Here is a 26195-nt window from a genome sequence, read left to right as displayed (position 1 = left end):
ACCAGATAGTGTCTGAATTCAATAAATCATTGCTTTTACAAGAAAATGTTCATGGGAAAAGCTTACTTCCCCCTTGTTCCTTTGGCTTCATTTATAGATAGTCACACAAAGAGCAGAGAGCTTGCTGCTTCTGGATTCGTAGGAGACAGGCCCCACAGATTGAGATTAATCTGAGAACTTGGCATGTCAATTGGAGGCAAAGCTGTAGGTAACATTGGCCAAGTAGAGAAGAGTTCATGTGTGGGAATTTGACTAGAAATAATATATATATATATATATATATATATATATATATATATATATAAATGAGATTGTACTGTAACTCTGAGGAAAAAATCAATAAGGCTCCTTAGAGAGAAACAATTTGAGAAAGCATTGTTTTGTTTTTAGGAAACAGATCCCTGTGGCTAAAGAGATGGTTCAGGAAAGAGCACTTGCTGTTCTTCCAGAGAGGACCTGGGTTTGGTTCCCAGTACCCACATGGTGTTTTTTACATCCATCTATAAGTCCAGTTCCCAGGGATCCAATACCCTCTTTGACCTCTGTAGGCACCAGGTATACACATGGTACACATACCTACGTGTAGGCACTCAAAAATACACATAAAATTAAATAAATATAAAAATGAAACATAGACCCTTTCATTTGTCTTAATATTTGCTCTCAATGGGTTTTTCCAGTGTCTCTTGAGATTTAATTCTGTAAATTGAATAGTTGTAACTTTCAATAAACCATTTGAATTATAGTGAGAGAGGGGATGCTGACATTGGCTTTCTCTCCTACATCTATGCATGTTTGTGCATGTGAATGCAAGCATGCATATGTATACACACCAGGCTTCACATGCTCATGTGTATGCACACACACACACACACACACACACACACACACAACACACACATGCCAGCAACAAACAACAACTCTTCCTGAAACAAAACAAAACAACAACAAGTACCAAAAAATAAATCCCAGAAACTCAAATATCAAGACAGGATTTCTGGAATCAGAAGACTCACTGAGTGTTCATATTTGGGATTCTATTGGAACATCCTAGGTATGTGGCCAGATACTTCATATTAAGCCATATTTGATGGCTGATGGGAGGAGTCTTTTTACTCATGCATTCGACCTACTCTCTGGTTTATGTTACAGCTCCACAAATAATCCTTATTTAGTTGGTATTAGGTTTTACCAGCATCTCAGATGCAAATATTCTTGGACGATGCAATTCTAAAGATTCATATTTCATAGTTCATGGTAATCCTGTAAGTATCTGCTCCCTTATATTTTCTAGGATTGCAGAATGGTGTGATTGCAAAGACAATAATCTAATCTGAGCTTGTGATAGCTTAGTGAAGCAGGTACTTTTATATTCCTCACTTGGAGGATGGGAAAACCAAGTGCTTTTCCCCCCCTCCAAACTACACAATTAAACAATGCCAGAATCAAGTATGCAGTGCATTCCATTCTAATATGCTCATATGAATTATTCTTTATGTAGTTATCCACACCAAGGGAACGGAGAACACTAACTAGGAAGAGAAACAGGAGAAGCCAGTACCAAGAGAGGGAAGTGGTTCAGTAAAAGGTACAGGAACTCTAAAATCACGCGATTGCGCCATCCTTAGGTAGAGCTTCTCCCTTTCTGATGCTGGGCTCCATGGAAAGGAGTCACTTCTTTGGAGCCAAGTCTTAAGGTTACCTTCCATCATCAGAGGTGGGAACTCAGACAAGAATACATCCAGAAGTTGGGTTCTGAGAGAAGATCCACACGGAGACAAAGAAAGACAACCGGAAGGGCTTTGACAGGAAATCTGAGGTGTTTTCTTTAGGTATTTTGGTTCTCATTGAAGATCTGATTTAACAAGGTTTCCAGGTGTGTATTTATACCAACGATCTTGGACCAAGTTTCTTTATAATGATTTGAATAGAGGAAGGTACAAAGGAGCAAAGCAAAGCAAATAGAAAAGGCTGTTAGCAGATGCTCCTGATTAGATGTCAAAAAGCAAGCATCTGCCAGCCCCTTTGTCCAGAATATGTTAGTAGATCCAGGGGTAAATCCCAGGACAGACAAAAACAATAACAAGGCAGGGGATGATAAAACGAAGGCAATTGTAACAACAATATTAGTAAGTCCTAACAATTACTCGTGAGAATGATAACTGTGATAGCTCATTTCAGCTGTTTGTGCTGCTGTAGCAGAATACCCGAGACAGGGTGGCTTATAAACAATAGATTTATTTTCCCATAATTCTTGAGGCTGTGGTGGTGGGGGGGGGAGGAAGTAAGTGGCTCTAACATTAAGGTTCTGACCTCTGATCTGATGAGGATCTTCTTATTGTATCCTCACTTGGCAGAAGGCCATGATAGTGAGCTAGCCGCATGCCGGGAAGGCTTCATTTATAAATTGCCTTAATCCTGTTAATGAGGTCAAAGGCTAACAGATTTAGATTTGACTAAGACTTTGAAAGCAAAGCTATGGTGCAGCTTTGGTTTAATTATCCCTCCAAGTCACCACCTTCCAATGCTGAAAATGTCAGTTGTGGAGAGGACACATTAATAACCACAATATAGGTGTACTTTTATTATGGCATTAACTGTTTCAGCAACCGAGCGAGGGATACTCTCCTGCTGGTGGATGTCTTTCTGTATGCTGTGAATATATTTTGTTCCCATTGGTTAATAAATAAACTGCTTTACCTATGGCAAGGCAACTTAGAGGCAGGCAGGAAAGGTGAGATACAGGAAAGAGAAAGTTGGGGTCTGGACAGAGACACCATCCCACTGTGCAGAGAGCAGCATGCAATGGCACACAGGTAAAACCAGGAAACATGTGGCAAAATATAGATGAATAGAAATAGGTTAATTTAAAATGTAAGAGCTAGCTAGCAAGAGGCCTGCCATAGGCCATACAGTTTGTAAGTATTATAAGCCTCTGTGTGTTTAATTGGGTCTGAGCAGCTGCGGGACCGGGCAGGACACAGGAAAACTTCCAACTACACTCTCCTTTTACATGTGGCATTGTATCGAATAACTTACTCAGGGGCAGCCAGTGAGGGAGAATCCGGTTTCAACCCAGGTGCTGTCTGAGCCCACAGCTTTAACCTTTTAACTCTTTTCCCTAAACTGACAGGAGAATAAAATCTCAAAAACCATCTTCTAAAGGCAGTTAAAAAAAATATCCAGATCGGGTCATTCTGCTGTAAAAGAGGACAGGACCTCTCCATATGATACAGGATCAAGGAGGGCCACACAGGGACAGCTCTGAAATCTGGCGTAGCATCTCAAAGACTTCTGTGAGAAGAAGAGATGGAGGGAAAATTGCCAGAAAAGATTTAGAGAGTGAGGAGAAAGGAAAGAACACGGGGACAACGAGATCACGGAGGACTTAGAAAGACAAGACAAGGCAGCAAAGAGGGCAGATGCAGAGGACAAGGTAGGAAGACCTTGACCCCGGTCAGCAGCTAACCGAGCTTCTGAGGCTAACACCGACGAGGGGTAGGAAGCCTCGGCGTTTACACCATGGTAAGAGAAGAGGAGAGAGAGCAGTTTGCAAAGGAGGCAGAAGAGAGACTCCGTAACCAAATGAAGTAAAATCACCTGGGGAGGATTTTGATCTCAAACTCCTGTGAGCATGAAACCGCAGAGAAGATTAGTTGTGAAGCTGTCACACAGGGAGAAAGAAATATCCTCCCAATGAGAACACAGCAGAGCCGCTGTGGTCTGTCCTTGAGGAGAGGTGGGTACATCAGCACCGAGGAGACTGATCAAGTGATGCAGCTGAATACTTTGGTTTCAACATTCGGGAGAGATTTCCCCTATAAAAGTTAAACAAAATTTACAGCAGCCACATGCTCATTTCAGGTGAGTTTCTGGAACTTCTGAGTAGTACTGTGACACATGATAATCAGTACTGTGATGCATGATGTTCAGTACTGTGATCCATGATGTTAAGTACTTTGACCCACCATCTTCATTACTGATTCATGATGTTCAGTACTGTAGCCCTCAGTGCTGTGATCCATGGTGTTAAGTACTGTGCCCTACTATCTTGAGTACTGTTACCCATGATGCTCAGTACTGTACCCCTCACATTCTCTTGTCTCAGCTGCTTTGCCCCACCGTGGCATATATTTATACCCTACCTTTAAAGATCCATAGCTCTTAAGGGTTTTGGTCTGAGGTATTGCCAGTGCCCTGGTTCTGAGATTGAGAAGCTGTGTGGTTAACAGGTGAGGGATTGTGGAAGAGGCAGCTTCTGGATCTTGAATGAGAATTTTTCCCGTCTGCCACTTTGGACATTTTTCAAACTTGTTCCTCTGTGTATTCTAGGAAAGTGCTCACTTGCGCTGGGCTTGTCTGCTTCTGGCCTGCATACTGAGCTGTGTAATTGAGGGAACTCAAGCATAGGCAGTTCATGGTTGTATGAATAAGCAGACTACTCAATATGTGACCTGATTGTTTTCCAAAATTGCACAGTCCCTGGTTTCACTTGTCATTTTGGAGCAGGAGTGGGAGGATGAGGCTGTGACAGTGAATGCTTTTCAATGAGTATAATTAATCCATTTCATGAAAACAGATTTTCTAAATTATGCTGTGAATTGCAAACATTTTTAACCCTTTACACTCCAAGTCAGGGAAGCATCATTTTGGAAGGTGGATGTTTCCCCAGAGATCAAGCTAATTCATCTAAGTCTCATTGTATTATTGACAGTACTTTTTGACTGATACTCATGGCATGAATGTTAGGAAATATAAATGATTCCCCCCGCTAATACTGCCATTCTGCTTACCCATCCACAAAATGTCCCATACTCATCTCTCTGCAGTATGTCCCGAAAAAAAGAAAAATGCTATTTGTCAGCTTCCTGCAATATAAGGAGCAGCAGGAATCTTTCAAGTCCTTGCCACCCACGGAAGCAGCATCAATGATCCAGTATAAGGTGATAAAAACCAGGGCACATGAAAACCAGCAAGCATGGGGATGTGTGAAAATAACTGTTTGTATCCAGTGGTGTCCCCAAAAAATCCCCACCAACAAAAGCCACACCTTGGGAACAGCTGTGTCTCCAACCTTCTTGTCTGGCCTCTGGAAACCTCTCCATACACCACCCAAATCAGGACTGAAGTTGGCTCCCAAAGGCCACAGAGGCAGCCTCCATCTATCAGCCCTCTGCACTACCATTTGCTGTAATTAACTGATAACATTCATTCCCTTTAAAAGCACTGAGAGAATGACAATACTTCCTGTGCAGAGAAAATGCATTTTTTTTTAAAGGGACACTGCTGAGACTCAAGATAACCAGGCTGACGTTGGTGGCTCCTCCACAACCGAGTGACACAGAGGCTAAGAGCATGTGGGACATTCAAATAGCCGTGGACTGCTATAGACAATGGAAAAAGTGCAGGTTTTATTTTATAGGAAGACTAATTCTTCCCTTCCAACTCCAATGTCTGATACTGTTTTCCTCTCATCCCCATATTGTACTAATGATAAATCTGCAAATGACAGCTGGGGCTCAACTGAACCCCTTCACTACATAAAATGTACTCAGGGTTGTTCTAGGGGTGAAAGAACCTGATGGCTGTAGTTTAAAAACATTTAGTGCCACTGCACATGGGGTTTCCAGAAGAGGGAATGTTGGTGATCTTGGGAGCAAAGACATGATTAGCGACAGTGAGTGACCTTTACTAATTCTGTAGGGTGGGATTCCTGGTTTTCAAAATGAATTTGAAATACTGTAAGCACACTAAATGGTACAGAAAACAACATGATAAAGTGTTATGAATTTGGAGGTGGAGGCTCATAGGACCCACCCTAAATTTAGTGTCAGTGGACAGCTGATGGATGCCAGGAGAGAGAGAGAGAGAGAGAGAGAGAGAGAGAGAGAGAGAGAGAGAGAGAGAGAGGAGGGAGGGAGGAGGGAGGAGGGAGGAGGGAGAGAGAGAGAGAGAGAGTTTTCTTTAAGGGTGTAACTTCTGGTAGGTTCATGTGCCAGTGGATGATCCAATACCCCATAAGTATAGGGACAGTACAAATTATACTTATAGTATTAAAAAGAGAAGGACACACTTATTTGGGATGTGGTTGGGGATAGGAAGGAGTTAGAAGCAGGAGTCAGGGGTTGAATATGATCAAAATGCTCACGTTCTCAAAGAACTAATAAATATTATATTAAAATGTCTCATGAATCCACAATCTAATATTATAACTGAATATTAATCATCTGCCACATTTGCTAAGCTCTTTGTCCCATTTAACAAGATTAGTAGACACATCGGAAGTTGCTCCACATCTTATTTTCTTCAGATTTCCTTCCATGTTCCAGACTCCCCGAGACAATACTGACAACCTGTTGCTTCTCTGCTCACTTATTGCCTGTTGGTCCTTCCTCCTGCTCAGCTGCACTGTAGTTGCTGTGCAGACAAAAGGAATGTCACAGGCAGAGCTGAGTCCCTGTTTGCTGGACCTGGAGTTTTGCTAAAACAGAGCTGGTCTTTTTTTTTTTTTTTTTTTTTTTTTTTTTTGATGACCTCACAAAGCTAGATAGCAGTAAAACTAAACATCCCATTGGCATCTTTTTGGAGCTATGGCACCAACTGTGAACTATAAAATTATTTCAGAAACGAGTCTCCTTTTCTGAACATAAAAGGTTCTAATAAATCTGATTGCACTTTGCTTTCTTAATATTTGCTTAATATTTACCCAACACAAAGGAAACATGAAAAATTCATGCAATGGCCCAACTAATTACAAGTTTAGTCCCAACAGACCAAGAATTTCAAACATCTGCCTCACTGTTGATAGGAAGAACATAGATGGGTCCAAATAGTCAATATGAGCCAAGATGGAGATGTAGTCAGTGGCAGATGAAGAGGAGACCTCTTCTACCATTGTTTAGCCGTAGCCACAAAAGCTTAGCAGTGAGAAAAGGGCTAATAATGTCCCACTACTGATGCTCATAGAGAGAAAGGGGGTGGGTAGGAAAGCAGATGTGAGCGCCGGTGTTTGAAATCTCTACCTGACACCCAGCTGCCTCACACGCATGCCTACTTACTCTGTGGTCACAGGGTGACACTGGAATCTCGGCAATGTTGACAACAGCTGTTTTGTCTGGAACCCTGACTCCAATAAGGGACAAGTGGTAGTAAAAATAATTAATGGGTCAGGTCTCCATTGTCTGTATTTTTAAATCTACGGGTGTCATCTTATTTTTCAGTAAGGAATGAAATTACTATCCCATTGACTCAAATAAATGGTTAGGTTTATTTTCTCTGAAGATATCGTCATTAAAGTTCGTGGCCTTGGTCAGTTGATAGACAGAAGAGGCCAGGTTCACTGCTGAAATGAACACTGAGAAAAGCTTTGATGAATTCAAGGCTTGCAAATGAACCGGATTCCCATTAAAACATCATGTGCCTCAAAATGCACACAGTCCTGCACAGGGTATTTAATAAGAAATAATGTTGCATTCAAACATTTTGTCATCTGCCTTATTCAAAAGTCCAAGTGTGTTTTAAGGTACTACCTTGTTTTAGGGAGTTGGTCATTATATTGAATATGATGACATTTTCCTTTTGCACCCTCAGTGCACTCCGACAGGTGGAGAGGGACACACAGGTAAAGGACAGTGTGGTAAAGAGGATACACATTCAGAAGTTCTATGGGTCTGTGATGTTTTGAGGCTATGACTGTTCATCTGAGGCAACATGTAGCCCATTAGAAAGAAAACATCATGGTTAGGAGCAGAAAAAAAAAAGACTGACTTATTTGTGATAGAATTCCCATCGTTGATAAAAAATTGAATCCAGTATTCACCCCAAGGTTGAAATTAAAGGGGCTACAATCCAAGTTTCATTTTTTTTTTCTCTTGGCAAACAAGTCTACTGTCTGTCTACTCAAAGACCAAAACTGACAGGCTGAAATTTAATCATCTTCATAATAATGATTTGAATCAGAAAAATGATTATTTCATCACATTAAAATGAAAACAAAACAGAAAAAAAGCAAAAGACAACCAGATAATGAACTTCTGCAGAAAAACACACACACACACACACACACACACACACACACACACACACACACACGAGATTTAACAAAAGAGAGCAGTTGACCACTCAGTCCGCTTGTACCACCCCAACTCCCACTCTTTTTTAAATTTTAGATAAAAAAGGGGAAATGTGGTGGTATTGTGTTTCCCGAAATATTGTGCACCCTAATAAGTTCTAAGGCCTTAATGTGATGAAGGTTCCCACCACTAATCCTTCTCTCAAACTAAATGTTCAGTTCTGCTCTATTATTGAACACATCCATCTTTCTGGTTGGAACGTGCTGGTTCATTTTCCTTGTGTGGCCAGTCCCTTCTAGAATCATGTCATTGACCAGAGATACCTCCTGGGGCCAGCTTGACCAGAAGAACGCCTCTTTTATTTCTTACCACATTAATCTCTTTATTCCCATAGAGATCCTCAAATAATATATAATACTGAAATTGTTTTGTCCCATTTAATTGTTTATTAACCACTGCTATAGGCTCCCCTCCCCATGAGAGAGTGTAATCATTAAGCAGCTACCTCTGTGCTTTGCTGCTTTGCTTTTTAAGGCACTGTACACACACTGTTGATAGTAGTGATGAAATGATGACTGTGTTAGCCCACCCTCATCTGCAGAGAGTAAGCGTACGCCCCTCAGCCAGTGCCAGGCAACCGCTAATACCAGTGAAGTTATAGCCTAACACTTGCCCCAGTTAAACTAAATCTTCATGATGCATACATGCTTTGGAAGCTGGCGGTACAAGCAGAACAAGCAGTGTTTGTTTCCTTTTTATGATTTCACAAATAGCAGACTTTTTACCATAGATCCTAGAAACCTCAGCATATAATTCCTTTAAATTGATGACTTTTGCCATTCTCACTTAAAGACAGAACGTTATTGCTTCTCTTTGGCATTTCAACAGCAGCTTTACTACCACTGAGGTTTGAGTTAAGTAAAGTAACTGTCGTTTGTTTGAATGGGCTTTGTGATACTGTGGTGGTCAGTCTCATGACACAATGACTCCCGGGGAGGTGCTACATAGACATCGGATACAGCGGGCAAGGGAGGTAATGTATAACCCGAGCAAGGCAGGATGAAACAGCATGAGATTTCACTCAAAATGGGGGTAAAACAGAAAAGTTATGAATTATTTATTTCTAGAATTTACTTAACATTTTTGGACATGGTTTGAACATAGTTAACTGAAATCACAGAAAATGAAACCACAGATAAGGGAGTACTGTTGAAAATGGATTAGATTTTTGCACCCCAAATTTACTCTTTTAATGACATAACTTGATGTTTAATTGATCATACCCTTTAGGGCAATGTGATGATTCTTGCTTTAAAGGTAAAAGAAATTATTTTACAGTGACATTAAAATCAAAGCATAAATAAGATGGCCATAAATATTTAAAACCACGTTGTTGGCCCAGAAAGTAGGCATTTCTTTGGAGTAAGCTCTCCAACAGCATTTTACCATACATGGGCATTCCAGAGAACCTAGAGATAGGGCTGAATTTTCAACATAATGAAGTATCAAGCTGATGTTAAAAGCCACTGTTGATAGGATGATAAATATATTTAAAGTACAAGAGAACATTAAGTGCCACAAATCATGAAAATAAAATTCTAAAATTATATTTATTCACAATAAATCCCAAAACACGTCTTATTTTTATTTATTTATTTTTTTAAATGTCCACTTCTCTGCTTCCCCGAGAAGTCTTTGCTTAGAAAATTTCCAGTGGAAACAGTAGAGGGCGCTGCTGACCTATGTTACATATTTCTTGGATTTCTGTGTTTCAGCCTAAACTGCTCGGCTTTCAAATGTGACATATTTGAGCCCACTGCTGGATTCTTATGCCGCAATAATGAAACAATGCACAGAACAACGGCAGAGAGAAAATGAAGACGGTTTAAAGCTATTCCTGTGATAGAAAGAATAATAACATGTCTTAGAGTTAATGTGGCTGTTAGTCAACGCTCCTTACAGGGATGATAAATGAGAAGTTCATGTCAGGAGGGCGGGCTGTTACATGCTTCACTTAATGGATCATTAACTTCTCCGGCTTTCCCTCCTACTCCAACTTATTTCCACAGCTTTCCAGTCTTCTCTAAGGAAACTAAAAACGAAAATACTTAGAGATAAACTCAAGCATCCTGAGTGTCTCCACGTTTCATTCTAGTAACACCAGGCCCCTATTTTCTATTGCATAGTCTTCTGAGCTCACCAGAAAGCTGTCTGAGAAAGATGTTTTTATTATGGTGTGAGGGACATGTGGCTGAGAGTTGGGGAAGATCACAAGTAATAAAATACAATGTCTCAGATGTGGGTAAAGCAGCTCCATAAGCTGGAGAGACACTGTGAAGCTGCGGGAGGAAAAATACTATTATATTCCTTGTCTCAGCTGTAGTCAGGAGTTGGAAATAATTTCTCTGTCTCTTCAAGAGTGGATTTACGTATGAAGAGTAAGCATTTGGCATGTAGAGCGATCATTTAAGCAATTCAAGGATAGATAATCAATTTTTGGTAACTGGATCTTAGGACAACTAGAAAAGAGACAAACCACATTGGTTCCATTGTAGTTTTAGACAGGCTTTTCTACATGTAATGCAAATGGGTGGTGCTCAGAGCAACGTTCAGTTTATTTACATACAGCAGAAAGTTCCACTACATACATGGCAGCTGCTGCTCCTAACCACCGTGGGTAGTGGGTGCGTCATGTACTATGGTTCCATATTTACAGAGAGAACAGTGTCAGGTGCACTGGCCAGGAAGAGTTGCATGAGAGGACAGGGATGGCACCCCACAGCCCATGCTACCTTACTTTCCTGTGAGGTGGGTGCCATGACTTGTCATCAAAAAGTCAAGCAATGCTGTGTGTGTGTGTGTGTGTGTGTGTGTGTGTGTGTGTGTGTGTGTAAGGCTGATTCATACCAAATCATAACCAGGAAGTGCCCAAACACAATAAAGGTGCCTTTGGGGCTCACGTCCTGAGTCTGAATTCTGGCCCACCCTCATGCACCCCTGTGTTTGTGGGAAACTTATTGGATGTTTGTGAGCACCACTTATCCTATTGCAAAACGAGGATAATTTTGACTTTTTGAGGTAGTTGAGAGAATTCCATAAGGCACTGGAAATGTCATCCAGCACAGAGCTGGTGTTGTAATCAGACTTCCTCGTTCTATCGCACCTCTTTCTTTTTCTGTTGGACTTATAACTTTCACGAGGGACTTTAGTGTTGGTATACTTTGCCTCTCTGAAAAATTGTTCTCAATTATAATCTCAGCACGTTTGAAGGTATTATTCATTTAAGGTATCGCTATGTAATACTTTCCTTCTGCTATTGTTTAATGAGTCCTCCAAATTTTATGTATTGGAAATTTAATCACGGGATTCATATTTAGCAGTATTTGGAGGTGGGTGGGATTTTTGAGGGTATAATTAGTATCAGATGGGACCATGAGTGTGAGGTCCTCATGATACAATTAGTGGCTTTGTAAGAGGAAGAAAGGAGCCTTGGTGCCTCCACTATGCTATTGTTCAAGAATGCCCTTACCAGATGGCTGTACCATGTTCTTGGATTTTGCAGGCTCGACATCTATGGCATGGTAAAAAACAACCACTGAACTACATCCAACCTCTCCGCCCAGCCAGATATCACACATCCGTTTCCAATATCTAGTCTGATAAGTGTAGTCAAGGAAGCTTCTCTTTGCAACAGATGGAGACCATTACAGAAATGCAGAGTTATGAAGTCCTGTCCCATCTGCAATCCAACTCCTTTAACTGAGGCTCAGGGATCATCGCTGAAGAGGGGCTGGGAAGACCGGACAGGCCAGAGAAACAGGGAGTTTGTCGTGAGACTGTTTCTCTGCAGAATGTCAGAAACTACACCCATAAATTCTCACCGATATGACTGCTGAAATGGGAGCTGAACAAGGACAACAACAATAAACACGTCAAATTGGACAGAGAAAGGCTGTAAGACCTCAATTCTACACAAAGAACTACAGGCTCCTCAGGGAGGCTGACAAAAACAGCTTTTTCTTTTTTATCTATATATTCATTTTTATTTTTATATAATGTTTTATTTAAAAAATTTCTTTCCTTTAACATACCAAACCTGGTTCCCCCTCCCTCCTCTTTTACCCCCCCACACCTACCCCATCTGACCCCTATCCCGTCTTCATAGAGGATAAGGCCTCCCTTGGGTAGCCAACACAGGCTGTCATACCATGTTGGGGACGGACCTAGCCCCTCCCCCCTGCATCAAGGCTGAGTAAGGCATCGCATCATAGGGAATTGTAAAAAAAAAAAATAGCCTTTTCCAGGGAAGAGAACACAGATTGGCTCTCCCATTCCAAATGATCAGTCCTGGAAATATACACAGGAGTAACGCTCTCTAGACTGAGCAGGTTATGGTTAGGAATCTATATGTATACACATATACATGTGTATATAACAGCAATGAATGAAAAGGAAGGCCAGGAATTTGAAAGCGAGCAGGGAGGGGTCATTCGAGCGCTTGAAGGAAGGAAAGGGAAGGGGAAAATATGTTATCATCTCAAAAATAAACGGACAAGTTGGCAAAAGTCATTTAGGAAATTTGGAAGCATTTGCTTTTGTATAGATATATCTGCTATTTGATAGGAAACTATGAAAAAATCATTTTAAGAAATATATTCAACATAAGTGAGCATAGCTACCCTGGCAACCAACTGCACACTGCGTGTATGAACTACAAATAAGTCTTCCCTGAAAAGATGAATTCTCCCTGATGGTAAAATTGAAATGTGGTGAGCGAATCTGGAGTAATACATGTGACATTGATACAGTGCACTCATAACTTAGTAATATTCTTCAATAGATTCAGTAAATGTCCTGGGTAGTGATTATTGTCAACTAGACACAACCTAGAGTCACCTGGGAATGGGGAACTTCAACTGAAGAATTCTTTCCCTTAGATTGGCCATGATCATATCTATGAGAGATTGTCTTGATTGATGATTGGTATGGAAGGATCCAAGCCCACTGTGGGTGGTACCATCCATAGGCAGGTGGTTTTGGGCTGTATAAGAAAGCTATCTGAGCAAGCCAGGGCATGAGTCAGTAAGCAGCATGCCTCTGTCGTTTCTGCTTGAGTTCCTGCCCTGACTTTCCTTGAGTGTGGCCTGGATGCGCAAGCCAAAGAAACCCTTTCCTTCCCCAGTGGCCTTTAGTCAGAGTGATTGATCACAATAACAGAAAAGCAAGTAAGGATAGTCAAAATCTCCTTCTGGGATTTTCTTTTCCCTAGGAGATTTGATTCTCTTAAAATTATGGTGACTTTGTGGCTATATCGTCCTTTCTATGCATGTGTGCCTGCAGATGCCCACCTACACACATACACATACACACAGCTCACCCGCTGCTAACACTAAGGTTAGAGAAAATTATTCTTTGTAAATGATGTGTCTTTTGCTGTAAAGATTTCTTAGGGAGGTGAGAGAATCCCAATTTGGCCTCAGAACAAAGAAGCCTGGGGTAAAGGAGGGACTCAATTGGTTTAATTACTTTGCGTTGCCTCAGGCCATCAGAGACTTTCCCCAATGCCTTTCATCTTCACTGACACTCACCTAAATAACACCACTGCTTTGATTCAGCAAATACCTCCAACCCCCCAAAGGGAAGAATGTTCTCTTGAGGACACTGAGTCAAGTACTCTATTACTGAAGCCTTGCCCAATGCCTCCTGAAGACTCCCGTTCCTTCGTTCCTTTCAAATATTCAAATTGACTGAAGTTTTAACCAAAAAAAAAAAAAAAAAAAAAAAAGAAAACTGCTCAAACATAATGTTATAAATATTTCAGCTATTCATTCATTTGAGAGATATATTGCTTAATTGCTATTTGATAAGAAGTAAAGTTGATTTTTTCTTTGTTTCCTTTCTATAGTTGAACTTGTCATAAGGCCTTCTCATACTTGCTTTAGGAACGTCTCAGTCTGGGCTCCTGGGATGAGTCACACACCATCTCAGATCTCAACTGGAAGAATTTTAGCCCCCTACCACGCATTCTCTTAGCTGCCTTGCTCCCTGTCCTGAAGTAGGGCGCCTGGAACGCAGACTACAGTGCTAGAAAAGAAGAAAAACTATTTAAAAATAGACTAGATTGCTCTTAGTCCCCTCTCACTCTATATGGAAATCAAATACAAACAGGCAGGCAGGCAGAGGTAACAAACATCCTGCAGAGAAGAGACTCCAGGGGCAATAAATAGCTACAGTGAGTCTCGCTTGCCCTCAGCAATCTGCTCTCAGTTTGTTGCTAGAGTGACCATCAGTGAAATCTGGCCTTGGTCCTCTCCAGTTTAGGCCTTTGTTTACTTTCAGAGCTTTCCATGAGGTTTGCCAGGACCATGGGAAGGTTTGACTTCATCCCTGTTGGCCTCGGGCTGTGCCTCAGCCGTCTGTGGCAGGGAGCCCACCTCTACCCACCAGAGGTTTTACATTCTGGGTGTTGGCTCACATTGTCTTCCTTCCTCAGGGGGCACCCAGCTGGCTCCTTCTCCTCTCTGTTTGTTTGACTTTTCAAGCCTCCATCTTTATTCTTTGCTGTAAATTCCTCCAAGAAACTAACCGTGTTATCTCCATTGAATTCTCTTCCTCGCTGCACATTTCTCTCACCTGAACTTGAACCTCATAAAAAGGAAGGACGGCCAGGTAGTGGCGCACACCTTTAATCCCAGCACTCGGGAGGCAGAGTCAGGCGGATCTCTGTGAGTTCCAGGACAGCCTGGTCTACTGAGTGAGTTCTAGGACAGGCATCAAAACTACACAGAGAAACCCTGTCTTGGGGAGAAAAAAAAAAAAAAAAAAAAAAAAAAAGAAGGACGGTGTCTTATTCAGTTTTTCAAGTCCAGCCCCAGTTAAGTGTTCAGTAGGACCCTAAATAAATGTGAAACACTTGAGCAATGTGAATTAAGTGCAACTAGATTTTTTTGATGAGCTATTTATTGACAACGTTAGTTATTATGACCTTGAAAAGATTGATTCTGAAGAACTCTTTTCATTTCTAATCATTTGGGAACCAGCAGCTCTCTTTTTGGAGGATTTTACATTTGGAAAAAGTAAGTGTTCAGTGACAGAAAGCATGGGGAATGAATTACTGTCCCTTTTCAATGCTGTCCTCAACTACACTGTGAGTAGGGTAGATACAGGTCATCAGTTTATCCTATGATGGAGACAACCTCAAAGTGATAAAGGCTGACTGTACCTTTAGATGAAGTTTGGATGATGTGTGTATGAAAGGAAAGGTTTCAGTCATTTAGGGAAATCGGTTTCCTTAGATCACAATTACCAAGCAGAAATGAACCAACGTTTTCTTCTTAAGTAAATGCTGACCTATGTATCAAACCCATTTATGGTCTACATAACTGCTTTCTTTTCTTCTTAGTCTAACAAATTGGCTATTTTACTATATTAAAAAGTTCATAAACCATTTTTATTCCAAATACAAGATTTAACGAGCGCTCTGAATCAGAACCATTGCTGAGTTGAAATGCTAATACTTAAAATATGCACACACCTCCCCCTAACACCATAGCAATAAACTAAACCTGTGGAGCAGAGAACTGTAAATCCTTTCACATGGTCACGTATTTCTTAATCTTCCTGACTCTTCAGTAAACGTGTCTATCAGCAGTTGAGATCTCACTCCAGGGTCCAGCATATTCATCTTCTTCCCAGGCATTCGGCCCACTTAGTGCACGCATCTTCATCATGTAAATTCCTTCTCAGAGACACTTGTCTTGAAGCCTTGTCAAATGACTAGAAATGACAGGAAGACTTCCCCTTGCCTGTTAGCACACCTTCACTTTCTTCTTCAAAACACAAAGTAGTTACTGAAATTTTTATAAAGCATTCTCTATTTTGCCTAAAAAAGTGCAATAAAAGTCAACATCCTATCTAATTTAATTTATGCCCTCTTGTTTTTGTTTGTTTGTTTGTAATCGATATTAATCAACACCAATGCACTGCTGATAGCCTAACCCCTTGAATGGATAAAGGGAAATAAAATGAATGAGGTGGCAGCGGGTATGTTTATTTTGCCACGTGACCACAGTCTATTTACTCACTGGTGGTCCTGGAGGTCCTGGGTTTCCTGGGGGTCCTGTTTTCCCTCGTCTTCCCTTGAAATGAAAAGAAAATAGAGTAAGTTTTGTGATTTAATTTCATTTTAACATAACCATATTAGGCAGCAATATGAAAGATAGTAAAATTGTTTTTAAAGACAATTTAAAAAACAAATTGCAAGTCCACACGGCTTTTGAACATTACTGAACTCTATAAAGCAGTGAGTCAGTTCTCCACGATCACAGTGGGAGATACACTGCCTGAGATGAGCAGGTTCTAATTGCTGTTGACCCTTCCCATGCAAGTGATCTTGACACTCCAGCCAAGTCAGGACAGTATGGGAAAGATGACTTCAGATCAGTGTTCTGTCTCATGACTCTGTAGTTTCAGTTCAAATAAAAAGTGCAATTTAGATGAAATAATAGATGTTTTTCTGAGGTTGGAGAGAGAATTCAGTGGTTAAAAGCCCTGACTGCTCTTTCGGAAGACCCAGGTCTAGTTTCTAGCACCCACATGAAAGCTTACAACCAGGGGATCTGTCACCCCCTGCTCGCCTCCATGAGTACTGCAAGTACAGGGTACATTTACATCCTCATAAGCAAACACTCAAACACATAAAACAAAAATAAAATCTCAAAAAGAAAAAAAAAAGACTTTCCAAAAGAGGGTCTGAATTCTAATTTTATAGGAGGTACCCAAGGACTAGATTGATTAATTAAGAAGCTGGTTAAGAATCTCAGGGGCTCAGAGCCATGAATCTGTACTTCAGAATTACTTGCAGTAATTCTTACATTTACTAAAGTTTGAAGAGCATTGCACTGATAAAATTATATATCCTAACTACAGTATATGAACTAGCTCTTTCCTTCTATCTGGACAAGTGAACTAACTGCATAATTCGTACATATTACTCATTATTGTAGCTCAATGTCCACACTTCCAAATTCATAATCAGCTGAATTACAATTGCAGGGGCCAGAAATACAGGCTTGTAGTAATATGGTTAATAAATTACATGTCTCATATTATATAAGAGTTTAGTTGCTATTATTATTTTTAACTTTATTTACTATTATTGTATATGTGTGGGAGGTACTCATGCCATGGAACCCAAGCAGAGGTCAGAATATATATTTTCTGGAGTCAGGTCTTCTCTCCACCTTTCCATATGGCTTCCAGGGTATCCACTGAGTCCTCTCTCTGCCGCTATTTATTTGTTTAAAAGAATCACTTTCTTAATCTTTTCCCCTTAGAACAAGGAAAATCAGTTTACGTTTTGGCGTTCTATGTTCTGAATGGGGAATGTTTCTGAGCTTAGGTTTCCTAAGCACCACTATTCCATCCCATTGGTGCTACTAAGAGTGTGGTTGCCTCACTGATAGTACTTATACACATCATGGCTCAAGGATAATGATACTGAAAGAATAAAAGCATTGGGTCAACCTTTTCAATGCTTTTGATGTGTTGGAGAATTGCAACCATAAGTACAAAAAGGCCCATTTCATTGACAAATTCTATTCAGGCTTGAAGTTGGGTAGGAAGCACCTGTTTAGACTTAGGTTAAGCTTTGCGAGGTAAGTAAACACTATGTTGTGGCTGGGGAGATGAATGTTCCAATTGCGATGGGAGATAAGTCAAGGGCAAGCTGTTAAGGACATCATTTCATTCAAGAACTCACAGTAGCTGTGGTTACCTATGCAAGACCTGCATAAGATTGAGCTGTAGACATTCTGTTAGGAATACGAGAGGATCTCAGGAGGTCCTAGCCCTAGAGGGGAAGCTGAATGGCTGGTGGGGGTCTTCAGTGATGTGGCCAATGGTAAGTTGCCCTTGCTCCCACACCCATGCTTATCTAACCATGTTTATGAAAACCACCCTAATTAAACCCAGTGAGTCATTTTTATTTTCTTCTTTTCCTTTTTATGAAATGAAAACGGGAGGGGGATTGGTTGGGGAAAATGAGTTCAGAGGGAGGTGAGGAGAAAGCATAATGATGGGAAACAAGATTAAAATACATTATACACATGTATGAACAAAACCCACCCTTTCCATCAATATTTCTAAACTCACATCCACAGAACAGAAAAAAAAAATGTTAAATTACGAAAGCCATAGTGATGTTTTCATATGCTGCCTATTTAAGTGATGGAAACTTTGGCTTTCTTTGGGGGACTGTAAGATTGGAATGAATATGTAATTGTATATCCTGTGTATTCAGTACAGATTATACATACATACATCTTCTAGTCTCAAAGTACATATTTTCTGAAAATCAATATATTTGATTTTTAGTAAGTGCAAGTCCATTGCCTTTGAGAAGGAAGTGAGAATAAAGAGTTTACTCAGAAGTAGAAGCAGTGTAATTTACTAATTTGCAAGAGTACTAGAAATGAAATCAAAGACTCCTAAGCAGATGATCCATTCCTTCTGCAAGCGTGCTTTGGGTTGAGTTAAATTCAAACTGGCGGGTTCAAGTTTGTTTACAGTCCCCTTTCTTCAAAAGAGAAATGAATATCTGCTTGGACTGGAGGTAGGGAAAAGGAGGCCGTTGATCACTTTTTATCACAGAGTTTATGTTAAGACAAACCCAGTGTCAGATACTATGACACAACATTGATGTGCTACTCTGAGGAACAAAAAGCTTTCCCAGTTCTGATGGTGAGGGCAAGCATCCAGACTCTCTCGTTTCTCCGCTGATTTACACGCTGTGTTACATTAGCCTTGTCAGAGCCCGGCTGAGCCCACTGAGTGCGGGGAGGGCCGATTCGCTCGTACATCCTTCCTAAGAGTGGACAAGCAAGTAAGATATTTGCAAGGGTTGTAAACATAAAGGAACATATTTGTGAGGGTAACTTGAGCCAACACATATTTTCAGCTTAAGGCCTGAGTGTCTAGTAACTGCCAGAAGCATATTTGAACAATTTTAAGTGTGTGTTTTACAGCAACCTCCAGCCCCCTTATTCTAGCTTTATTACGCATAGCATAGGGAATAGGCAAGGCAAGACCTTGGATTTTCAGGTCTGGGCCTCATTGCCCTGCAGAGGGCACTCTGGTACAAGGCGGACAGAACCGTGAGGGGAGCTTCAACGCATGAGAGGGATATTGGGGCCAGAATTTCTGTGGAAGTAATCGTTCATGTTCATGTTCAGACATTGTCTTTCTTCCTTCCCAGGACTCTGGGATTCTCTCTCTTGTTCCCCCCCTGTAAGGCCACAGCAGCACCCACATGAATGGCATCATCTCCTGCACTTCAACAAAATCTCTGTGCAGTCTACCTCAGAGCTAAGAGATTTTCTTCTGTGTCTGTCTGTCTGTCTGTCTGTCTCTCTCCTGCTAATTTTACTGTTTGGGGGACAATACAAGGATCACTTTATTGCTAATAATTTAGCCAGCACAACAGGCACAAACCTCTACGGCTCCTAGGAAGACTAAAATCAGACCTCTCCATTTTAGGAAAGTGTCAGGATTTTCCTCACAAGGCTCTGCAGCTCTGACTAGGGCCACATGGGTCTTGGGGGTGGGGGCTGTAGATGGGAGTGTTGGGGAGAAGTCTGCCATGCTGGTGGGGGAATGTTTATTACAGGTCTGCCTCCAGGCTTGTCTCCCCTTGTTTCTCTGCTTTCATCTCAGGGCTTCTTAGAGACCCACTGCAAAGGAAGGCAGAACGTGGGAGCTTGGGTATTGCAAGGAGGGAAATCTTGCAGATACCTCAGACAACTGCAGCTCTAGGAAAGACCGCCCTCCTCGTTAGGGTGGCTGCTGTCAGGGGGTTGTTTGTTCAGAAGCAACTTTGATAAATCTCATTTCACAAACCTCCCAACACAGAGAGATCTAGCGTTCCTGCCTTATTATGATCACGCTAATCTAATACATTCCTGAAAACCAAAGTGGAAAGCATAAAATCGTAGATTGACTCCCGCTGGTTACCCTGGAAACCTCAGAGAGGTTTTCTGTTTGGCAACAGTAGAAAGATTTTGAATTACAATTCAGATTTTTGCCTGATGATCTAAGCCCAGTGTTTGCTCAAACCGGGAACACCAGTTAACATGAATGGTCTCCGCCCTATGCCGGAATTTCCAAAGTGGAGGGTCTCGGCATCTCCAGTAAGTCCTACAGAGCCCCACAAGTCTCATAAATGTAGCCCGAAGAAAGTAATGCAGTTGGTCGACTGTGCAAAACTGAAAATGATCCTTGTCAAATTCAGAAGCAGCTAGGCTGCGTTAAGTGTGTCTTTTCTCATAGAAACATTTTGTGTATGTGTGACAGTTTCCTTTCTATACAATAGTGTTTATATGTGGCCACAAGTTTGCTGAAGATTCCAAAAGAGATTACTTAAAAACAAGACAAAGCAAAACAACAACAACAACAAAATAAAACAAAACAGGCAATAACAAGTGTTGGCAAGCATGCGGGGAAATGAACATTCATAGATTGCTGGCAGGACTGCCAGAAGGGGCCATCACTGTGTAAAATATTATGGAGCTCCTCAGAAAGCTGAAAATAGAATGGGATGCGATCTTCTGGGAATAGACCCCAACTCATCCTTCTTGGAGCAGAATGTGTCCCTGGGATGCACAGGCTGGAAGCACGGACTCTTCACTTGAGCTCACAGATGTCCTGGGGTAACTCAAAGCAGGACCAAACTTGACCTACAGGTCTACACTTGACCTGTTGCCTTTGCTAATTCTCATTTGTCTTCCTGTCCTACTATTCATGCAGACATGTTCATCATTTAAGGAGTGTCTAAATCTCCTAATGCACGCACCCCAAATTAACCTAATTACTGTCCTCTCATTTTGAGGTTAAAGGCACTAAAGAGTATGATATTTCCTTGACTCAGAGGAATATCATGTCCAACGGACCATTGACCACTCGATTTTACAATATCCCGCTCTAGACCATGGAAGCGGCACCAAAAGTCTCCAGTCCTTGTGCTAAGCCTGGGGGAAGGACCTGTGGTCATGGCCCCAGCCACCGTCATTTCACTCTGCCACATATTCTTTTTTAGTTATCTCTCCTTTGCAGCTTACAGCAAGTTCCAGGAACAATGAGCCTTGCAGGCAGGCAATCATCTCCCCTGGTGCCAGGAAACCCAGCTCGGCCAGAGCTGAGATGACAATCAGTCAATCCATAGTTTGCAAGGCTGCTTGATTGTGCACGCCCCTTGGTCCCAGCTTTTGTTCTTCTATTGTCAGGACCATGAAGACAGCATGAGGAAGTCACCAGACGTGCTTTCTTGCCCGTGTGTGACCACACTGAAAAGTGATTTTCCTGTTTCTACCATCACTTATTTCTTTGGTTGGAACTTCATGGTGCTGGGTAACTGACCTTGGTCTCCTGGGTCCCCCAGAGTCAGGCCTCTGTCCTAGGACTCTGGTAACACAAAGTTCATTGCAATAATATTCTCAACAGCTATGAGATGGAACCAGTCATTTCCCTCCATGGACAGATGGCTAAACCAAATGTGGGGTGCACACATAGTGGGTTGTTAGTTTAACAGGACAGACATTTTATCACACAGTACGGACATTTTATCATACAGTATAGCACGGAGGGAACTTGGTCACATGACTCAGTGAACCAAACTCGTCAAATCATGACAAATACTTCACGGCACCTCTCATATTGTTAGTTAAATATTCAAGTTCATAGAGACAGAAAATAGAATGGTGGCTTCCAGGAGCTGAGAGGGTGAGAGCAGTTGCTTAACAGGGTTAATTTGAGTTTTAGGAGGTAAAAAAGTTCTGTAGATCTGTTTTGCAACAATGCGAGTTAAGTATATACTTAAAAATGGGAAGGATGGCAGATTTTATGTTACACGCTATAGTCTCTGCAACGTGGTAGCAACAATACCTGCCAGTTCCTCCCCTTCTCTATTCTTTTACAGCTTTATCCAATTTTCTAGTTTGTCATATGACACTGTTTGTAATATCAAAAGCTAAGTTACTAAAGAATGCAAGAGAAATCCTTTACAAAAATACGATCATGGGCTGGCAAGATGGCTTTGTGGGTAAAACATTTGGACACAAGCTTGATGACCTGAGTTCGACGATAGTAATCCACATAAAGATGGAAGGGAAGCGCTGACTTCACACAGCTGTCCTCTGATATTTACATGTGCTGTAGCATGTACATGCTAGCCTCACGCCTGCCTCATACAAATATACAACAACAATAAATAATATATCTTTAAAAATGCACAATCAACTCTGAGCTATACATACAGATTTATAAAAACTAATCTAACCGCCAAATGCCCATAAGAAGTCTAAATAAAATGAGTAAGTTATGGGATAGTACATAACATTTTAAAATGAATGAAATTGAACGATATAGAGCAATATACATCCTTAGAGCACAACGTTGGGGCTGGAGACATGGCTTACTGGTTAGGGATGGGGACTGTTCTTACAGAGGACTGGCGTTTGGTTCCTAGCACCCGCGGCAGGAAGCTCACAACCATCCATAACTTCAGGGAATCCAAAGTCCCTTTCTGGCCTCCATGGGCACCTACACTCAAGTGCACATCCCCCCTGCCCCCCTCATGCCCCAGTTAAAAAGTAAAATAAATATAAACCTTTACAAGCATAGTGTTGATCAGTTTATGTGAATGACCAAGCAGGGAGAACTAGTCTACAGTTAGAAATTACAATGCGAGTTACCCATGCGAATGAGGGTGATTTATGGGAGGAGGCACAAGGGAGATTTCCACTCCTTGAAGTGGGTGCTGGTTACACTGAGTGTGTTCATTTGGTGAAAAAAGTACCAAGCCGCACCATAGTGAGACCTATCTTTTTAATGCACATTTCTATAAACCTTAAAAATGAAACCAAGAGCCGGGCAGTGGTGGCACACGCCTTTAATCCCAGCACTCGGGAGGCAGAGCCAGGCGGGGGATCTCTGTGAGTTCGAGGCCAGCCTGGTCTACAGAGTGAGATCCAGAACAGGCTCCAAAACTATACAGAGAAACCTTGTCTCGAAAAGCAACGACCCCCCCCCCCAAAAAAAAAAAAAAGAAAAGAAAGAAACCAAGATATTTTTACACTGGAATAAACTTATTTATAGAATCTAATAACAATCCATCTGTATTTGCCATGTTCAAGGCAAAAATTATTAGTGGCAGAAGGTGACTATTGTCAGCAATCTGTCAAGCAGGCTGGGCTCTTTAAAAGAATGGCATTTGCAAACGGGCAACAGAGAAGTATAACCCGATCCTTCCAGGATAACTTGCAGTAAGAGTGCACGTGCATCTTAAATTAGACACTTGATTTATAAACACTTCGCCCTCCAGGGGCATTACGAAGAGAAGAATGCAAATAATGGACTCTTGGTCCTTATATAACAGGTGGTGTTTTGTTGGTGGTGGTAAGGGTTATGAGGACAAAGAAGGAGTTACAGCATAATTAGACTCAAATCAAGGGTGATACAGAGGCCCCCAAACCCACAAGCGGAAATATGTGTCCAACTGTGTCTGCCTCCGAATGACTGGTCACAAATGCAGGTGGCTCCTTTCAAATCTTTCTCGGTTCTCCTGTCTGTCTTTCTCACACTCTTAAGCACTGGCTCAGCCTGAACAGGTATCAGGGAAATGTCAAGGAAGAGCAGACAGCACTTTGAGTGGCATACACAACTGTGAAGGAGGTGTTAATTACACAGGAAAACATTAGTGTCTATCTGGGAAGTTTGAATTTCTTTTTTTACATTGTGAACGGAAATAAGATTTATGGCTGATGTCGTAAAGAGTTACCACGTTTCAAAATCAACGATAGGTGCAAAAATGAGACACGCATATTCTCATGTGAGGAATGTGTAATATCCCAAGTGCGTTTTCTATCTCAGTAGATATTTAAAAATACATCTGTGACAGCAGCGGACTCTGGTCATAAAGGTCTTGTTACCTCAGGGGTCAGACAAGTGGTTCTTGTAAGGACGGCAGAGAGGATGTAATTCAGTATGAACAAGAGGTTTGAAATAAGTCTGGAACTGTCGAGAGGTGAATCCATATGCTGCCTCCTCCACCTGGAACGCGGGCGATCTTAAATTCTTCAGATCATTCCACAATTTCCCAACCTGCCTTTCCCCTCCCTTCTCTCTCTCTCTCTCTCTCTCTCTCTCTCTCTCTCTCTCTCTCTCTCTCTCTCTCTCTCTTCTCTCTCTTACCATACTTCTGGTGTGTGTGTGTGTGTGTGTGTGTGTGTGCGCGCGCGCGCGTGCGTGCATCAGCCATGGTACACAAATGGAAATCAGAGGACAACTTCCCCAGGCACTGAACTTGGATCTTTGGGCTTGGTGGCAAATGGCTTTATCTGCTGAGTCATTCTTTGCATTAAATGGACTTCACTAGTAACTAATGATGTTTTTCAAGACAAACTACAAGTTGTCCTGACATTATTGTCTAAGCCCCCTGGGCTACACTGAATAAATAATGACCCGAATCAATAATAATACTTTACCAAAACAGGATTAATGTTCCCTCAGAGCGGAGATTCTGATCACTTGCAATTCAGCTATTCTGCTTCTATAATTCTTTCTTTTTTACTATGACTTATTTTTATTTTACACATGATATTTGTAGAGTGTGGCTGGATGATATCTTGAGCATGCTGTGATGTGTGTTAATATCCTGGTGCCACAGGGGATGAGTGGAAGCCGCAAGTGCCACGACATGGTTAAATGTGCCTGCCTTCCTGTTTCGCATGTTCCTAGACTGGGGAGCGGCGTGTATGTGTGTGTGTGTGTGTGTGTGTGTGTGTGTGTGTGTGTGTGTGTGTTCAGCTTTACACGCCGTCTTAGGGACTGAGAATGGGACCACCAGCTTCCCTCATCTCCAAAACCTTATCATGCCTCATGACTGTGGGGTTTTTATCTTTGATGTGTATCAAGTATATAGCTTCAGATTTAGAGCAGATAAAATCGGCATGTAGAGAGACACAAGATGCAGATAAATGTTAGTGTCTTGCTTACTAGAAATGCTAACGTGAAAACAATATGGTGACATTTCCCCCGTGAAAACGTCAGACAGGTTGCAGTCTAAGTCAAGAGGCACAAGAACAAGCCCTGAATTACTGGCCAGCATCAGCACCAAGAAACTGCCCATGACACTTACACTGTGATTTCCATCAGGGTATGGATAAGACATGTTTTCAGAGTTTCCGAGTTACACACTTTAGAAGACCTATCCTTAGGAGTTGGAATTTTAGGTGTAGAGCATAAGGGTGCCTGGCACCAACCCTGATGACCTGAGTTTAATCCTGGGGGACACACATGGTAGGAGGAGAAAACTGACTCCAGCAAGTTGTCCTCTGACTGCAGTGCGTGTATACACACATACACATGATAAAATAAAATGAGAGGAAAAGGAAAAAGCTGTGACTTTAGAACTGCATGTTCATTCTTAAAGACCAAATTGACCTGCACCAAATACATCCCCAGGAATACAGTTCAGTTATTAACACATTTTTGACGAATGAAGTGAACGCCCTAGTTGATCAAACCCAAGACAAAACTGAAGGTCACACTCTAAGAAACAAAGCTTTTCATCGTGCAGTTGTTGACTAACTGAATTGAACTTAGTGGGTTGAAGAGCTTTTGGATATTTAAATGCTGCCTTCAGAAACCAATCCCATGGAGTTGACACAAATATCTTTTATTTAGGAAAAATTGACCATCAGTGTTTTACACAGTGGTGCTGGAGGGAAATATGCCAAGATCTCAGAGTCCTGGATTCTGCCCCCTAGGAAGAAGGGGTGGCAGCCACTTAGTGATACCTGGAGAGCCTTGCTCATTTGGTTACAGGCAGCTCAGATACTCCAATGTGGGCAAATAACAAGGAAGTTCCTCCCCCAATGTGCTACCTTGTGGCACTCTCTCCATCTGTCACTTTGAGGCAGAGGAGTCATGAGGATGATAGGAAAGGATGAGCAGGAAAAGCTGATTATATACCCCGAGTGACAAGATGAGATGTGCAGTCTCCCAGGGGGTGGCTTTGACTAGATGCCTCTGTGTCAGCACACCTGGGATACATGTGTCACCTCTGGTTTT

General features: G+C 41.6%; 1 protein-coding gene across 5 annotated transcripts in view; it reads right to left on the bottom strand.

Moving 5' to 3' along the window:
* Nucleotides 1-26195, bottom strand: part of Col19a1 (collagen type XIX alpha 1 chain) — a 329361-nt gene that overhangs the window by 103439 nt on the left and 199727 nt on the right. For all 5 annotated transcript variants that reach the window (XM_037199723.1, XM_037199720.1, XM_037199721.1 and 2 more), the window contains one exon: nt 16157-16210. In XM_037199723.1, coding sequence (XP_037055618.1) covers nt 16157-16210 — 54 coding nt within the window. The remainder of the gene's footprint in view (nt 1-16156; nt 16211-26195) is intronic.

This window comes from Peromyscus leucopus, chromosome 16_21 (genome assembly GCF_004664715.2).
Source record: "Peromyscus leucopus breed LL Stock chromosome 16_21, UCI_PerLeu_2.1, whole genome shotgun sequence".
NCBI classification, from domain to species: Eukaryota; Metazoa; Chordata; class Mammalia; order Rodentia; family Cricetidae; genus Peromyscus; species Peromyscus leucopus.
Note: the sequence above shows the minus strand (reverse complement) of the source record. Positions and strands in the feature narration are given on the sequence as shown.